General features: G+C 42.2%; 3 protein-coding genes and 1 pseudogene across 5 annotated transcripts; 1 reads left to right on the top strand and 3 right to left on the bottom strand.

Moving 5' to 3' along the window:
- Positions 1-4: 4 nt before the first annotated feature.
- LOC120679399 (O-fucosyltransferase 6-like) lies at positions 5-4,629 on the bottom strand. The gene is made up of 10 exons (XM_039960984.1): positions 4,300-4,629; positions 4,133-4,195; positions 3,704-3,794; positions 3,412-3,488; positions 2,656-2,744; positions 2,363-2,546; positions 1,963-2,144; positions 1,208-1,310; positions 790-1,118; positions 5-696 (listed from the first exon to the last, which is right to left on the bottom strand). The coding sequence occupies exons 1-10, from the start codon at positions 4,477-4,479 to the stop codon at positions 258-260; spliced, it is 1,737 nt and encodes a 578-aa protein (XP_039816918.1). The 5' UTR covers positions 4,480-4,629; the 3' UTR covers positions 5-257.
- Positions 4,630-5,280: 651 nt separating this feature from the next.
- LOC120678917 (WD repeat-containing protein DWA2-like) lies at positions 5,281-9,755 on the bottom strand. 3 transcript variants are annotated; one of them, XM_039960365.1, is made up of 14 exons: positions 9,597-9,755; positions 9,429-9,512; positions 9,151-9,283; positions 8,916-9,027; positions 8,252-8,351; positions 7,812-7,939; positions 7,634-7,703; positions 6,909-6,997; positions 6,496-6,541; positions 6,334-6,404; positions 6,185-6,255; positions 6,051-6,109; positions 5,879-5,944; positions 5,281-5,691 (listed from the first exon to the last, which is right to left on the bottom strand). In XM_039960365.1, exons 1-13 carry the CDS (start codon positions 9,642-9,644, stop codon positions 5,903-5,905), a joined length of 1,053 nt encoding a protein of 350 aa, XP_039816299.1. In that variant the 5' UTR covers positions 9,645-9,755; the 3' UTR covers positions 5,281-5,691; positions 5,879-5,902. The 3 variants fall into 3 exon arrangements, with proteins under 3 accessions (XP_039816299.1, XP_039816297.1, XP_039816298.1); XM_039960364.1 differs by having other exon boundaries at positions 5,292-5,798; XM_039960363.1 differs by having other exon boundaries at positions 5,281-5,944.
- A 1,997-nt stretch (positions 9,756-11,752) lies between these two features.
- Positions 11,753-14,301, top strand: LOC120678477 (protein HIGH CHLOROPHYLL FLUORESCENCE PHENOTYPE 244, chloroplastic-like). The gene is made up of 8 exons (XM_039959673.1): positions 11,753-11,980; positions 12,087-12,322; positions 12,448-12,546; positions 12,739-12,933; positions 13,198-13,290; positions 13,388-13,483; positions 13,664-13,804; positions 13,893-14,301. Exons 1-8 carry the CDS (start codon positions 11,857-11,859, stop codon positions 14,067-14,069), a joined length of 1,161 nt encoding a protein of 386 aa, XP_039815607.1. The 5' UTR covers positions 11,753-11,856; the 3' UTR covers positions 14,070-14,301.
- A 642-nt stretch (positions 14,302-14,943) lies between these two features.
- LOC120678479 lies at positions 14,944-16,489 on the bottom strand (annotated as a pseudogene).
- Positions 16,490-16,545: the final 56 nt, after the last annotated feature.

Genomic DNA, 16,545 nt, shown 5'->3' with positions numbered 1-16,545 from the left:
GACAGGTTTGCACAAGGAAATAATCAGAAGCAAAACGCATGCTACAATCTAAAACAGGCAAAAAGCCACAATTGCTACAAACTGAGGAATTAGAGACTGCACTACTGAGATGGTAGGCAAACCCTGGTTGGAGGATGTACATTTACATTGCAAAATATATATATATATATATGTACAATTTCAAGGGGTCAAAATTCGTTAATCACTCGGCCCAAAATTGGTTGGGAAATTTCTTTGATAACGTTTTTTTAACTTGGCTAGTCTGAAAGAATCTGTTCCAGCTCAGGATCCTCTGGTCTGACCAACGCATCATCGTCCATTTCCAAGTCAACCATCCCTTTCTCTGCAGGAGCATCTTCATCATCATCATCATCATCAAATTCGCCCACCTCTTCACTAATATAATTAGGAACTGCTGGCTCATCCATGGCTTTGCCTCGGTCACTACTACTATCCAAGACTTGATCATCGCGAGATTTGGCTTTGCCATCAGTCCTTTCACAGATACAGCTAGAGGGGTTCTCATGAAACTCCCCCCTCCCTGGCCTAAGCTCTTTGGGCTCTCCCATAAACCCTTTCTGAAACATGCGTACTTTTGACAAGAATGCATCCCATGACATGTTTCCTCTGCTCAAAAACAAGGGATAGAGCCTTTTGGCATTTGGTCGGATTGTTCTTTTATGCCCAAAATATCTCCTGCAGTGAGCACTAAACATGGTCAGGACAAGTGACGAAATCACTTACAGTACAACAGAGTAATACAAGTACAAACAGCAGAGTAATGGTCACCTTCGCCCAGCCAAAATTTTAGCCATGTTGCCATTGTTGTTAGCCACAAAAGCATCACTTTCATCACAGACAATGAAATCAAGTGCAGCCATGCGAGACGAATACTTAGAGAATGGAGCCAGCTCCTCTTTGCTAGATATTGTTTCTTTTGTGTGGAGATTGGGGAAGAGAGCTTTAAGCGGTGCCAGAGTCCTTGCACCTCCATATATCTCTCCAGAAGCCACATAAATGTGGACATACTTACTGTAGCCCAGTGCTCTCAACATCAGACCCACCTCTTCAGGAGTTAGCGGGCATCTACCTTGCCTTCTTCCTTTCTCTGGGTTAGGCTGAAATACAGAACACCAGGTGTTGCATTAGGCAATTTGATCTGGGCTTTTCAAGGTACCTACCATATGATGTACAGTAGCATACATACATGCAAGCCTTTCCACCTCTTCCTTATAGCACCAAGTTCTCTCCTCTCTTTTTCTCCACCACCGTAATAGCACCCCGAAAAGGCAAGCATATCAGGTTCGAATCTGCCATTAACAAATGAACAATGTTTATGGAGGGGACACAAAAAAGACTAATATCATTAAGAACTGGAAAAGGAAATGTACATGGACTGGGAATAGGTATTTCTAGGATTTAGTTTTGGCATATAAAACTCCTGCAACTTCAGACTAATATCACAGATGCCCTTCTACTGTAGTGGACTATTGCACAAATGTTTCTACTAGGTATCATGCCAGCTAAGCGCCTAGAGGTCCATGTACGAATCAAAAGTTATCAATACAGCAACATATGTTGCATCCATAAAACAGCTTGCTACAGAGTACCCGTCAGCCTTTAGGACTAACAAACATCTAATACACAGCTAGTGGAAACCAAGACCCTCCTTCCAGTTGTCAATCTGACTTCACCCCAGGTGCTATCACCACCTCAACTCCTCTGTCATCAACCACTGATGCCTTCAGGTCAGCAATCAGATTGGCACTAGAGGGAAACCAGAGTTCTGTCCATCCTAGCTCAGGGACCCCTATGTTCTAGCTTCTAACCTCTAAATGGGTTTCAAGATCCACTGATGTAATGAGAGTAAGGAACTATATGCATTAGACCCATTTTACTCTCAATTAGTATAAAAAGGAAATGATATGTGAGCTAAAACACGAGAACTTCATATATGTGCACCTTAAATGAAGAGCAATAAAATATTTGCTCCTCTCCCTCATTCTTTGTATCAGCTTTTCACCCATCTCCTGTATTGGAGCAGTAAATCTCAATGCATGATAGTTGACTCTGCATCTCAGCTTTTGCAAGTCAGTTTGCAACCTGTTAGCTAATCTATAATCAAATTTCGTCAATCGTATAACCTGCATCAAGTGAAAGAACAGATATCTTAGTACTCAAATTAAGAAATATCTAAAATAGTTACAGAAAAAGCCTCATACATATGTTGTGCTTAGTGTGAGTAAAAATAATATAATTCGGAGGATATACATAAGTGGATGAAATTGGTTAAGGAACATGATAACATCATATAAAACTAATGTATCTTGGTAACAAACAAAGCTACAATACAATGACTTACATGTTTCTTAAGAAGTGCAGGTAACACACGGTTCAAGTAACACCGCTCAGTACATTTTCGAGGAACACGCATTCTGTGAGGAGCCCGAAGTTTACCTCCTATCTCAGGAAGCTCTTTCACAATCTTTACGTCCTTTGATAGGGATGAGATGAACCAGTCGGCATCAAAAATTTCAGAAAAATTGCTGCAACAACAATTGTATTAAATACAGCCCAAATGCACTCAAATCACCTTAGAAACACAATCAGCCTCAGAAGATTAAGGCATAGGAGTGCTCGCTACTTGAAATTAACCTTGAATCTTTCCAGAAGGATGCTTGGTCCAGTTTGGGAACAACAAGTGTGGCATTTAAAATGCGTGCAGCAACGACAGCATCAATTATCTGAAAGAGCCCACATGTGTAATTAGGTTTATAAAGATAGAAGCAAATATGAAACCGGAAGGCATATATGTACAACAAGTTATCAATAAGGCATAAAAAATCATTCCTCCAGATTCATATTTGAACGTGACAGTAAAAGTGAGACAAGCCTCAAATTTCAAGGCTTCAACATGTTCCGGGCACTGGTCAGGAGGTGTGTCATTGTAACGACAATTATACCTCTAAGCAAAAGTATGGATGAGTATAAGAATCAACTGATGGTTTCTAACGATTATAGATAGCACATTCAAGAAAAAATGATTATTGATATACATTAAGGAAATAATCTGTTAATCTCCAAATTTATATTTTAAGTTAAGGACAACATAACCGATAAAAGGGCAAAATCAAAGTTTACACATATTGGTCTGTGTATTTTGCCTGGAAAACAACTATCCTTCCAAATTCTGAAAATGATAAGAAAGTTGGCAGAAGAAAACTTGGGAAAAGAATTCCAATATTTGGAGCAGATCCTAGAAAAATTCAAGAGCTTTAAGGCTTACAGTAACTAGAGGGTGATGGGACAATAAAATTGTGCATGAACATGTATAACAAGGTTGAACACATGCTTTGCTCTATACTCCAATCCATCCACTTCCATATTATTTCTGGAAAAAGAGACACTTACCCCTGTTCTCTGCTGATTCAGGCCTCCACTTGTAACAATCATCAAATAGCGGTCTGTTTGTGTAGTAATATTTGAATCTGCACAATTTGAAACAATGACTACTTCAGATAAAATCAAAATAGCTGAGCCCATTAAAGAAGATATACCATCAAAACTATTTCCAGAATTTCAAAAGCATTAGTTACAACTAAACACCTAGCATTTGTAGCATTGTGGAACTATGGAACAAATAAAAGGCCTATGCAGCTATGCCAAATTTCAGTCAACAAATGGTTTCAAAAAGTTTGCCTACCAAGGAACTTGCTGCTTGAGTTGCTGCACCCATAAAATTTGCTAGCAAGCTTTGAACCCCAAAGGTCATCCCTGACGGTCGAATCATTCGTCTACATTTTAGAAAATGTTGCAATGAATTCGTCAATTACAAAAGTAAAACTTAACTTTCATATGCTTAGGAAAAATGCAACCAAAACATTATGCAGTAACTCTGACGACAAAAGGTGTGCATTTTAAATAATTTTCTGTGGCAACATAAATAAAATCTAGTTAAACTCAGACATCAACTAGAGCATGCAACTTTTACTCCTAGTAGAGTCACAATAACAAAAGGCACATGAAATGGTACCCAATTCATTTTCCCACCAATTAGATAAACATCACCGGGACTGATTAACTCAGTGAAACAGGCGCTCATTCTAATTGAATTGAAGCCGCCTATACTTACTGGAACACGGAAAATTTCGCGGCGCTCGGACTCGTCCATGCTGCCGCCACCGGAGCTGTTTAGCTACACGCGAGGAGAGCACAGATGCATAAAGCAAGACGAGTTAGATCGGGAGGTGTGGACAAAAAAAAGACAGAGACAGCTAGGTCACTAGTGCGATACGATACCAAAGCATGTGCCGAGCGGCGGCGGCGGGAGGAGGCGACCACGGGGTGGTCCGAGACCGGCGGCGGGGAGACGTAGAGCAGCGCGACGGCGGCGAGGAGGAAGAGCAGGAGCGCCGCCGCCGGCAGCGCGGCGCGGCGCGGGCACCGGTAGCTGCCGACGCGCCGCCGCGACTGGACCATTTCCCGCGGCCGGGGGCGCAGCTCAGGGAAGCCGAGAGGGGGCACCTCGGTGGTGAGGTGGTCCCCGTGGCGGCGGCGGCATGGGAGGCCGGCCCCGCGCTCTGGATCAGTGGTTGTTTGAACTCGGGAAAGGGATGGTGTACTGTGGCAGAGTACGGCGAATGTCTTCAACCACTCTCTGTTTGTTTCCCTTTTGCACGTTCAGACAAAAAGCATTTTGTAATCTACTATCAATATTATTAATGGAGAATTCTACTGATGTTTTATGAGTTATTTTTAAATCATTACAAAATCCCAAGTTAATTTGGATTATCCAACTTCTTCCAATCGCAAATATGGATTGGTAGTTGGAAGGGTAGCATTGCTAGATTTACAATGAAATATTTTCATAATATATTGTTATGTTTGTTTTGCGAAACGCAGTGCATGCCATCCTACCCTATGATAACCTCCGAAAGACGCCGACAGATTTTAAGATTAACGAAGTCACAAACCTATCATCTTCTTGACTTCTTCTGTCATTAACACTTGTGCAAATGGCATTCCCAACGTGTGGATAAATGATTCAAAATCGAGTGTTCATTGAGGCATGAATAAATTTTGGTAAAACGGTTCAGGCGGGAACCAAACAGTTTCAACTTTCGAGCCAAAGTTTCTTGAAATGTTGCATTCGAAATATGACCCTATTCTCGTTGCTACCTTGTAGCTTGCAAGGATCAATACATACAGCTCCCAATAACTTCTTTTTCTTATATACAGGAAATATTACGATTATAAGATATCTAAGCGTCAGCCGAAAAAGGAACATGAAATAGAAGAGTTAATAGAATAGCTGACTCTGTTCATCTCAATGATTTTACAAAGTCAGTTCACCTCTACTTTTCATTGCATAAAGCAGCATTCCTATAATGGGCCTTTTTCAAATATACAAAATCCAAAGAATCAATACTCTGGAAAACAGAAAACCATTACCAACATAACTGATCAGATCTTCACAGCCAAGTTTCTAGCAACTGAAAAGGAAATCCCAGGACAAAACTTGAAGATACAGGAAAGAAATGCTGATAATCTCGACCATGTTGTCTGCACTCTTTCCAACTGAAGCTACATCAGACATTTTTGCAGCCACTGCTGGCATCACCCGAGAGGGAGACCAGATATCAACCAAGATGATTTCTGCATCATTCTTGGCTGTCGATTGTACCAACATTGTTGCAGTCAATACAAATGGATCATTACATCAATGCTTGATAACAGCACACAGAATGGCAAGGCAGAGCTCCGTGCAGCAACAATTCTACAAATAACAAACAAGTTTGCTGGGGGAAAACAGTTATTAGACCACGAGGTAATTTTAATCATAAGGACAATATAAGGAGGAGCCAGTTTATGCCCTTGCAATGCAGAAGACGACCGGCAAGCTTCATTTTCTCTGCAAGTAGGGCTTGACTGATTCCAAAACAACCTGACCATCAGATAATCTCATGAATGGTTAAGAGGACACAAAATCATAAATGTTTAGGAAGCATAAGGCAAAGTTCCATGAAGCAACAAGTGGTGCATGCACTTACCCTTCCATCGTAAGACAAAGAAGCGAATAATGATGGGTCATGGGAGCTCCATGCAATACCTACAATTTTAGTTAACTCTCTGATGTCGTATTGAAATTGTAACATATAAAAGATGCCTAAAGATTCGAGAGTACCATAGATGCTATCTTCATAGTCGGTATATGAATTGAGTAATGGTTCTTCTTGCCTCTTGGGTGAACTAGGGCTGAGAAAACAAGATTCAGGCATCAATATAACAAATTTAAACAAAGCAACCTAACTCGAACCGATTAAGAATAGAGACCTGTCAGGTCCAGAATCATTGCTGATAACTTGAGCCAACCACAAATTTACGGTTGAATCTGTTCCAGCACTCTACAAAAGCATAAATGTAATAAGTACTCAATGAAATCAATATATCATGAATTTACAAAATATTTGCATGTGGATGAATGGTGAGACAGACCAGAAGCAGCTCGTCGTACTCAGGATTGTGCCGAACAGTCCAAGTCCTGTAAACATAATGAGATCATGTAAAAATCCTGGATGCTTGCCGGTAAATAAAGGCAAAAGGAGGTTGATACAATCACAAAAAATTGAGATTGAACCACATATACAGTCAGAAAAAGAAGAAAAAGAGACTGAACCACATCTCTCATAAAGGGGCAGGTACTACTCTGCTAGACTAATAAAAATAGAAACCCAAATCGTAATTGGATGAAAACTGCACTTGTTTGAAGGAAGTGAAGAATCAAACAGTACAGATTCAAAGCACATAATATAATGCATAGAATAAGTTATAGAATAAGTTGAGACAAATGATGTTCATGATGGAAAGATGTGGTTCCTCCGTACAACACTATATTACACAGTACATACCAATGTGAGTGTCCTGGGAGATCTTTCAGAGGATGTTTCAGCATTCTGATATCCCATAAGCGAATTCCAAATTCATCTTCTGCTGTTGCCTACAGTGTACAAGATATTGAGAATCAGAAAAAAATAAATGAGCTTTCTTGGGGAAAAGCTGTACTAATAAGTATATAATTTAATGAATCAGTAATAGATATAAGGGCCTGTTTGGATGAGCTAAAGTTGGGTGCTAAACTTTAGCACCTATTAGCACGCATACTCCATGCTAAAGTTTTTGAGTCTTGGTTTAAGTTTAGCTCATCCCATTAGCACTCCTGTTTGGAGGAGCTAGTCAGTTTTTGGACATCAGCACTTGGATCCAAACACCCCCTAACTATTACTGGTTGTCCAATTGGCACACTACAAAAAAAACTCAGCTATATTGAATTAATATATTTATAAAACAGTAAAAATTCAAATTTGTTGCCACAACATAATCAAGAGTTCTGGCCATTTATTTAGCAATAATGAATAATGTCATACCCTGAGCGAACATGAACTATGGTATTTAACTACTAATTAAAGAGCATAGACAAAATAAAATTGAAAGGTAACAAAGAAAAATAAAGTACTACAGAATTTTCCTATTCAACGTTACTACAAAAAGGCGATTCAAGAGAACAATCCTTTGTGTAAATATATAAGAACATATGAACCACAACTTGAGACAAGAAAATATGTATCATACTCACAATTATGTTTTGCTTCTTGGGGTTATAATCCACATCCCGTATATGTGCATGTTCAATTGCAGTTGATTTGCTGAGAATAGTGCGTTGACAAATAAAGATAAATATATGATGGAAACATTTCAACAACTGAATTACAGATAGAAGCATATAAAATCAAAGGTCAAGGTAAAGTATTAACTCCATAGAGCGGAGATCCCATAAGTGAAGTGATGAATCAGATATTGCAGCAATTGAATTGTGATTGTGTGGATCCCAAGCTCCACCACGTAAATTTGGAAGCATGTCAGCCGACCCCTGTGATATCACCTGTAATATACAAAGTCAAATTAGGACCATGATGAAGTACCTAAACAGATTTGGCATTTTTGACATTTCATAACCTGGTACTGAAGTTAACATTTGAAAACAATAAATTATAGGGTGTATCTGAAATTCTAAACAGTAGGCTCACATATACATATACTAAGTTAACACTTCACTTGGCTGAATTTCTCTGTATATATTCTCTCTTTTCTTAGTGTGTCTTTCGGTTGTCGTAAGGCTTTTTAAACGCAAGAAAACAAAACATTTTGTAAGTATGCTGATGATATGTTGGTAAACAAAAGGATAGTGCCACACCTTAGCTGATTTATTTGATGTGTCTATGTTCCAAAGAAAAATATTTCTGTCATCAATGCTAATTAGCTTATCATGCTTTCCCAGTGGCCACCAGAGCACACTGCAAGAATAACCAGCATATAGGTGTCAAGAACCAATAAAGATGATAGGCATATCATCTAACAACATTTAAGAATATATAGGAGCACACTAGTTAAAAATACTTTAGCTCGAAATAATTTTAGAAGTTGAAATAAATTCTCATATTATGTCTGATACATAGCAACACCGAAAATAAACTCAACAATTAATTATTGTATTCCTTAAATGGTTCTAATGTAATGTGAAATGAATGTAGCATGCCAGACAACACAAAAAGTTCATTGCAGACTTCTTAATAACTGCCCTCTCATGTCAATATTCATGTGTAATCAAACAAGTAAAGCTACAGGCAGAGCTCTATAGATTGTCTACCTCTTCCACTCTAAAATGTGTTTTAGGTAGGCTAGGTGCAACCTGCGGATTAACTTCACTCAACTCACCAAAGAACAGTTGCTATTCAATTACAGATAAACACCAAAGTTGGGCATATAACTCTGAAATTCAAACAATAGGCCAAATCCAGTACATCGGGAAGAACGAGCAGCTCTAGTGCAACCAAACATCAGCAGAAACGGAAGCGCACCGTCTTAACTTGCCCGTATGCCCAGCGAGCTCGAAGAGCTGCTCAAGCTGCGGTGAATTTGACTGCCCATGCTGCTCTGGGATCTTCCAGACAGCAGCGCCATAACCCTCACCTGTCGTTCAGGTCACAACACTTCCATTAACAAAAAAAATCACATGATAACACAAATACACACTTCAGATTTGCAAATTGCAATGCTCAAGGACAGCGAAAGGTGATTTTATCTATTCTTTACCGGAGGTGTAGACTGTGGAGAAGACCCTGTGATCGAAGGGGCACGATTTGAGGTCCCAGATCTCGTTGGGGTGGTAGAAGAGGCCGTCGCACACCAGCTCGCTCTCCGCCGGTGACAGCCGGATCAGGTGCACCTACTTGGACACACACAGACAGTTCGAGATCGGAATCAAATCTCACGCCATTTCCTCTGAAAAAAAAGGACTACTGAAATCGCGATCCCCGCAGGAGGAGCGCCCCCACCCCCCCCCCCCCCCCCTGGACGCGCAAGAGACGCACCTCGTTCTCCTCCTTGAGACTGAGGGTCCCGGCGAGGAAGGTGGTGGAGCCGGCGTCCGCGCGCACGTCCGCGATGCACCGCGCCTGCAACGACGACAGGGGACGAAAGGGGGTTAAGGGAGGCTGTTCTAGAAGGTTCCAGAAGGCACCGCAGCTGCTGTTGCTTGCCTGGTACTTGAGGCCGCCGTAGACGATGCCGCTGGATCCGCCCTGCATTCTCGCGCGCTTCGGCGGATCCCCCTCCCCCACGGCTGATCGCTCGCTCGGAGTCGGAGACGGGAGAAACCGCAAGCAGCCAGCCGCCTTACACGCTGTTTTAGACAGTAAAATTTACGCTTTGGTGGTCGGAAAGCGGGTTCCTGTACAGGCGTGTTCCCATGAAACCGATATGAGGGGAAAAAAACCACACTCATATAGAGTGGGGGCAGCTGTCCAGCTACCGGCTGAGCAGCACGACTCCTATTTTCGGTGGTGCTAGGTGACCTGTCTGTGCACCACAAGCATCGAGACGGCCAAGCATGAGTGTCAGACGGCGGTGCTCAAGAGCGGCAGGGCTACAACGTCGCTCGCTCACGGTGCATACAGCATCGCGCATAGAGTGCGAGCATAGAAATGATGCGAGTTGGCGTGCCGTAAGCAAATAGACTAGAGGATGGAAGGAGAGAAAATCCGCGACCACCTAAATTTACCTACCATGGCGATCTTGTTGGCCGGTGGCTTAATTCACGACTGATTTTTGCGCACGCGACACACGGCGTTCGCGCGTTCGCGAATCGAGACGAGGAGAGGGGGACAATGAGTTGGAGCGAGACTGGGCGAGGTGAGGCAGCCAGCATCGCTCGTTTGGCTTTTATTTTCGGCGGGAGCCGGTCGGGAAGCCGTGGCGGACGAAGTTTGGACTGACTCTCTCTGCCACTGGATCTTTGCGCGCAATCTTGACAGCGCAATCGCAGTCGCCAGGTGAGATCTCGCTGGCGTGCGCTATCCTGCTCCGGCGCTCGTCGCTCTAGTCGGCTGCTCCCCACCGTGGTGCTACCCGCCTGACGCCGGACCCCCCTGCTAGTTTAGTACTGCTAGACGACGGCTAGCTGCTACCCGCCGGTTAGATCCCAAACTTGCAATATGCGTGATGCCGGGCTTGCGACTACCTGTCATATCTAAAATTTTAGGTTAGCTCCGCCACAGACTCCGTACAAAATTGTATTGTACTTCATGCAAAATTCTAATGCTCGAGGCTGAAAAATTGGATTCTATTCAACCAAATCGCAAGAAGACTATTGCCGTAGAAACAAGTGCACTATTTAGATCTAGGAAAAAATGAAATCCACTTATGTTTTAGATTTGTTGAGCTAAAAAATGCAGGATGTGAGAAGAAATCATCCTACGTATTGTACTTCTCACTGAATTTAAAGGATTCATACCTTATTATTTGCATTTGCTAACAATCTGTAATCTTCCCCAAATATAGAATGATTGATTCTTCCAGATGACAGAAAAGAGGTGATGAGCTATGGATTTTGTGCAACTTTTTCTGCTCTGATGATCTGAACTATCTGGCTACTGGAGAAAATCGCTGCATATCATTAGTGCGAATCATTGTGAGCTACCGAAAAGGGATAGAACGAGAGGAGGAAGAGTTTTTTTTTACATTACTTTGACTAACCTGCTAGAATCTCACGTGTTTTCAAATTTTAGGAGGCGCTGAGCATACATGATGATGTAGAGTAGTATAATGGTGCTCCGATCTTAAAATTCAGAAGATCTGTGGTTGACCCTGAAAAAATGTGTCTAGTGATGATGAATACAAATTAATGGTTGTATTTGGTTTGGGCTAAAAAAATTTCGTGAAAACTTTTTGCACTTTGATCACTAATTGAGAGTATTAAATAAAGTTTAATTACAAAACCACCTGTAGGACTCTTAGTAAATTCGCGATACCAATCTAATGAGATCTTTGACCGTATGATTAGAGGACGGTACTGTAGCATTACTGTAACAAATTATTAATTAATTACTGTTATTAGATTCGTCTCGAAAAATTACACCCATCCCTAAAAAAATTTTGCAAATAGACTTTATTTTGTACTCCATCCGGATATTCATATTTTTGTAATTTTGACGTGAATATGCAATTCTTAATGTGTTGAAAGCAGTCGGCCACCTTCCACGCTCCTTTTATAAATTTACGCTTTGGTGGGCTGAAAGCGTATTTCACAGCAGGCGTGTTCCAGTGGCAGGTGGCGTAACGGGCAGAGGAAGACGAAGCGGATGGTGACGTGGCCCGGGCAAGGAAACGGATGACGGGGCGGCGGTGGACGTGGCGCGATGGGCATCGGCGGCTCGGCATCCCCTCTCCACCACTCCTCGCCTCGCCAAAACCCCCGCGGCGAGCCGCGCCGCCAACCCCGCCCCCGCCCACGCCCACGCCATGGCGTCGACCAGCCTCGCCGCGCTGCCCTCGCAGCTCGCCTCTCCGGGCCGCCTCCGCCGCGGTCGCGCCGGGCTCCCCTCCACCGCCCGCCCGCGCCCCCTCCTCCACCGCGCGCCGAAAGGTACCCACCCCGGCCTTCTCGATCGCATGCCGCGAGTAAGCTATTCGCGCTGCGTCCCAAGTGACTGACAGGGCGCGTCGCGTGCGTGCTGCTGCTGCTGCTGCAGGCGGATCGCGGTGCCGGCTGGCGGTGACCTGCAACGCGCAGGCGGTGGCGCCGACCAGCATTGCTCAGGGGACGCCCGTCCGGCCGACGAGCATCCTGGTGGTCGGCGCCACGGGAACGCTGGGGCGGCAGGTGGTCCGCAGGGCGCTGGACGAGGGCTACGACGTCAGGTGCCTCGTCAGGCCGCGCCCCGCGCCGGCCGATTTCCTCCGGGACTGGGGCGCCACCGTCGTCAATGTAGGGTTACGTTGCGCTGCAATTGCATACTGCACCGTTCAATTCGCACCTGCTTATGCAATGGTGTGCCGAGTTGCTAATTCTTGGGGTGGTAATTTTGTGTGCATTGAATTGGAACCTGTTAGGCTGACCTCAGCAAGCCTGAGACCATACCTGCGACGCTTGTTGGTATTCATACAGTCATTGACTGTGCGACAGGACGGCCAGAAGAGCCAATCCGGACGGTATGTTATGACTATTTCGTGAATACTTTACAAATGATTGTCCTCCGCTGTTGTCCTGAATATTATTGTTGCATTTTTGTGATTTTGTTGGTTGTTATTCAAGCTTGTCATAAGGATGCCGTACCATTGTATTGTACTAATATATATTCCATAAATCATTCAATCATTTGTGTTGATGGTTATTCCATTTAGGTAGATTGGGAAGGAAAAGTTGCTCTAATACAGTGTGCAAAGGCTATGGGAATTCAAAAGTATGTGTTTTATTCCATCCACAACTGTGACAAGCATCCCGAGGTTCCCTTGATGGAAATCAAGCATTGTACAGAGAAGTTTATTCAGGACAGTGGTCTGGATTATATCATCATCCGTTTGTGTGGTTTCATGCAGGTAGATTTGATCCTCTCCCTGTGATTAAGTGTTTGGTCAGGAAGCTGCTTTTAGTGATTCTAGTGAAGTATAATGATGTTAGATTATAAAAGACAGTTCCTTGTTAGTGTAACTGACTAACTGTTCTATTAATAAATCACAATAATATACCTAACCGAGTAAAAGATCAATCGGTGATTTGACTTGGAGTTGATACATCCTGTTCTAGTGATGTTTGCCTGTTATATCCAGAAATGAATTCCTGTCTAACATTGGTTGTAATAGGGCCTTATTGGGCAATATGCTGTGCCTATACTAGAAGAGAAGTCTGTCTGGGGAACTGATGCTCCAACTCGGATCGCTTACATGGACACCCAGGTTTATCTTTCCTCGTCCAAATAAACATGAGCCCATCTATCTCTCTATACTTGTCCTTCAGCTTTCAATTGACACATTCTTAATGGTCAAATTATAGGACGTAGCTCGACTGACATTTATAGCTATGCGGAACGAGAAGGCTGCTAAGAAACTCTTGACGTTTGCTGGACCACGTGCTTGGACAACTCAAGAGGTAATGAACTGCTTCCTACTATCTTTTCGAAGGAAATTAATTATATATGATCTTCAGAAAGTCTGTAGATCAATTAAATCTATCTCCATTGGGTATGCATCATTTTTGCCTTTCAATCTGCGATACAGTTCATTACTTTATTCTGATGTTGGATATTTTAAATGTTTATTTATCCTTCAGGTAATTACTTTGTGTGAGAGGTTGGCAGGGCAAGATGCCAATGTAACAACTGTCCCTGTTGCAGTCTTGAGATTTACTCGTCAGTTGACACGGTTTTTCCAATGGACAAATGATGTGGCTGATAGACTGGCATTTTCAGAGGTTACCAGCTTGCCCTTTCTGTTTAGTCTACGTACTGGTAACTTGTATCAGAGCTTGTGAAACCTAATAGAACATTTCTGTAAAACAGGTGCTGTCAAGCGACACAGTTTTCTCTGCTCCAATGAACGAGACCTACCAGCTTCTCGGGGTGGATGCAAATGACATCCTCAGCTTAGAGAAGTATTTACAAGATTATTTCACCAACATATTGAAGAAATTGAAGGATATTAAGGCGCAATCCAAGCAAACTGATATATTCTTTTGACAAGATGGATTTCATTGAAGCTGGAAATATTCCTTTGACACGATGGATTTCATCGAACCTTTGAAAATAATTTACAGATCTTGCCTCAAAAGATAGATGTGTGAGCATGATTTTTTTCCCTGTATATTTGCATTTGGAATGTGCAACAATGCTGTGTTATTAGGTTGTGTATAGAATCTCAACATTTTGGGCTCTCAAAGTTCCGAAGTTTGTGCAAAATGCACAAAGCCTATGATTTCACTGTCAACTTAAATTATTCTAAAACCATGGGTCATAGCCTCATGGGTTATAGAATGACTAATTAATGAAAAAGATATTAATTTAGAAGCGGTTGAAGAAGAATAAATTTCTTATCAATGGTTATGTTATTGACTGAAATAAGAATAATTTCAAAATAATGGTTGTGTATTAAAAAATCAACCAAAAACCTACTATAAATAAGAATGAAAGAAGCAACTTTTGTTGGGCCATTCGAGAAGGCTTACCAATGATGAAATATGCCTGGGGTGTGTATGTGATATTGTACATCTGGGTACTGTAGTCCTTTCTTCTTTAATAAAATGACACACTGCTCTTTCTACGCGTTTGAGGGGGAAAAAAAAAGAATGCGGCTTTCATAGCAGGTTTCCTATGGAAAACGAACCTTGCTATTTTGATTTCGCATATTTTGCCTCTTCAGGTCCTGGATGGTGTTGCAACTGATTAATTGTAATATTGAAACAAGCCATGAGGTCCATATGTTTCTTCCTTTTCTTCTCTCCATATTTGGAGTTTTAAGTTTTTTAATCACTCTTGTCATGGTCCAACTTTTTGTAGCAACAATCCTAATAATTATTTTGCTAATTGTTTGGGGAGATTTTTTAAAAATTGAATCTTTTTTCCTTTGTGATACAGATCAAGTATGCAGATATTCTTTTCATGAATACAGATGTTCTGATACATGTGATAGAAAAAAGGGCATACTTGATCTGTATTCATGAAAAGAATATCTGCATACTAACCATTCTGAATGACATGCCTGGAAAAAAAAATGAAGCAATTGGCCAAGAAGTTTGATTGTGACCGAAATATATGCATCCATTTCATGTCTATATATCAGCATTTTCAAATTCATGAATAATCATTGTATTATCTGGACGCTGTTAGCCATGAAACATATAGAACCACATTGTCATGATATTGCTGATACTGAAAGTATGCCAGAAGAACCAGGTGGACACCATGAAGTGATTCTAAAATTTTTTCTTTTCCCTTTGAGCAAGTATCTGTACAACTGTACTCTACATATGTTGAAGTATACAACGATTGATGGATCCTATAAAAGGCGGATGCCAATCGCAGGTATCAACAGTAACAAATCTAGAGGAGTATCTATGGGCTAAGAATGTTCAGGAGAGTAACCCTGCTCTGGACCAATCTCCTGAACAGATGCCCTGCTCCATCCTCCAGATCTCTGATGTTGCACTCTAACACCTGCAACTGTTCATCCTTGCAAACAACTGAAGTTTTCTTCTGGAATGCCTTCAAGACAATGGATGATTTGGGCATCGCAATTTGCTTGGCCAGCAGCTCCACTGTTGACTTGAGAAGAGAGCTAGTGATCTCTCTAGCCTCGGTCAACAGCCTCAGGATTCTGCAATCCTCCTTGTCAGAGGTAACCTTCTTTGCAGCCTTCTTGAAATGTTTCTTCGCCTTCTTCACCAAGCGGAAGTAAGATTGGATCTTGGCTTGAACCACTGCATCGTCTCCTTTTCTGAGAGACACTTGCAGATCTTGGACGATGGCCTTCAACTCAGCGAAGTCCTCATGCATGGCGTTGCAGAGATCCAACAGCTCAAGAGAGCGTTCCATCTCTGCATCCAGCATTTTTCTTTGCTGGGAGGAGCAATCTTGGTTGCTAGGCAGGCACATAACCTCCTCGATGGAGCTGTAGATGTCTCCAAGCCTCCTCAGATCATCGCAGGTTGTCTCAATGGTCATCGAGGGAGAAGAGGTACATGCCTCAAGGATTTGCAGCTCCTCCTCAACTTTGGAGGCAGGCCTAGAAGGAAGACTGATCGATCTTTGGTGGTAAGCCATGACTTTTGCTGAAAACTCTTCTTTGGTTGAGGAGATAAGTAGCTGAGAGAGCAGATGTTGGTTTGAATGTGCTGGACTTCAGGAGGGGCCTATTTATACTGAAGGCACCATGTTGATGGTGGACACATCACACATAGAGTTCTGCAATTTCAATTGCCCAGCATATGGAATCTGTTCCTTCATCTCCCATGTGTCGTTCAATTTTATTAGTGCATCATCTCATCCTACCGATGAGCTATCACATTGTCATGTTCCTGCTATTGGCAGCAAGAATCAACACGTTAGTTCACTCCACTGGTAGACCCTGGCATGATTGCATGCTTTAGAGTTTATTTTAGTGGATTGCTAACCAAATATTAGTATATTACTTTGGTGAAAAGCGTGTTATCGTGCTGCA

Source organism: Panicum virgatum, chromosome 6N (assembly GCF_016808335.1).
Source record: "Panicum virgatum strain AP13 chromosome 6N, P.virgatum_v5, whole genome shotgun sequence".
Classification (NCBI taxonomy): Eukaryota; Viridiplantae; Streptophyta; class Magnoliopsida; order Poales; family Poaceae; genus Panicum; species Panicum virgatum.
The sequence above is the reverse complement of the archived record's forward strand: the minus strand, read 5'-3'. Positions and strand labels throughout refer to the sequence as shown.

What these genes read in the sequence shown, in the direction of transcription:
- LOC120679399 (XM_039960984.1), bottom strand. Translation starts at nt 4,479, where the DNA reads ATGGTCCAGTCGCGGCGGCGCGTCGGCAGCTACCGGTGCCCGCGCCGC. An exon ending in TGAATCAGCAGAGAACAGGG is followed by an intron (nt 2,745 to 3,411) that starts GTAAGTGTCTCT and finishes GGGCTCTTTCAG; the next exon opens with ATAATTGATGCTGTCGTTGC. An exon ending in TTTATTGCTCTTCATTTAAG is followed by an intron (nt 1,311 to 1,962) that starts GTGCACATATAT and finishes TGTTAATGGCAG; the next exon opens with ATTCGAACCTGATATGCTTG.
- LOC120678477 (XM_039959673.1), top strand. Translation starts at nt 11,857, where the DNA reads ATGGCGTCGACCAGCCTCGCCGCGCTGCCCTCGCAGCTCGCCTCTCCG. An exon ending in CCTCCACCGCGCGCCGAAAG is followed by an intron (nt 11,981 to 12,086) that starts GTACCCACCCCG and finishes CTGCTGCTGCAG; the next exon opens with GCGGATCGCGGTGCCGGCTG. An exon ending in ATAGACTGGCATTTTCAGAG is followed by an intron (nt 13,805 to 13,892) that starts GTTACCAGCTTG and finishes TCTGTAAAACAG; the next exon opens with GTGCTGTCAAGCGACACAGT.
- LOC120678917 (XM_039960363.1), bottom strand. Translation starts at nt 9,644, where the DNA reads ATGCAGGGCGGATCCAGCGGCATCGTCTACGGCGGCCTCAAGTACCAG. An exon ending in GTCTCAAGGAGGAGAACGAG is followed by an intron (nt 9,284 to 9,428) that starts GTGCGTCTCTTG and finishes GTGTCCAAGTAG; the next exon opens with GTGCACCTGATCCGGCTGTC. An exon ending in CATACGGGCAAGTTAAGACG is followed by an intron (nt 8,352 to 8,915) that starts GTGCGCTTCCGT and finishes TTATTCTTGCAG; the next exon opens with TGTGCTCTGGTGGCCACTGG.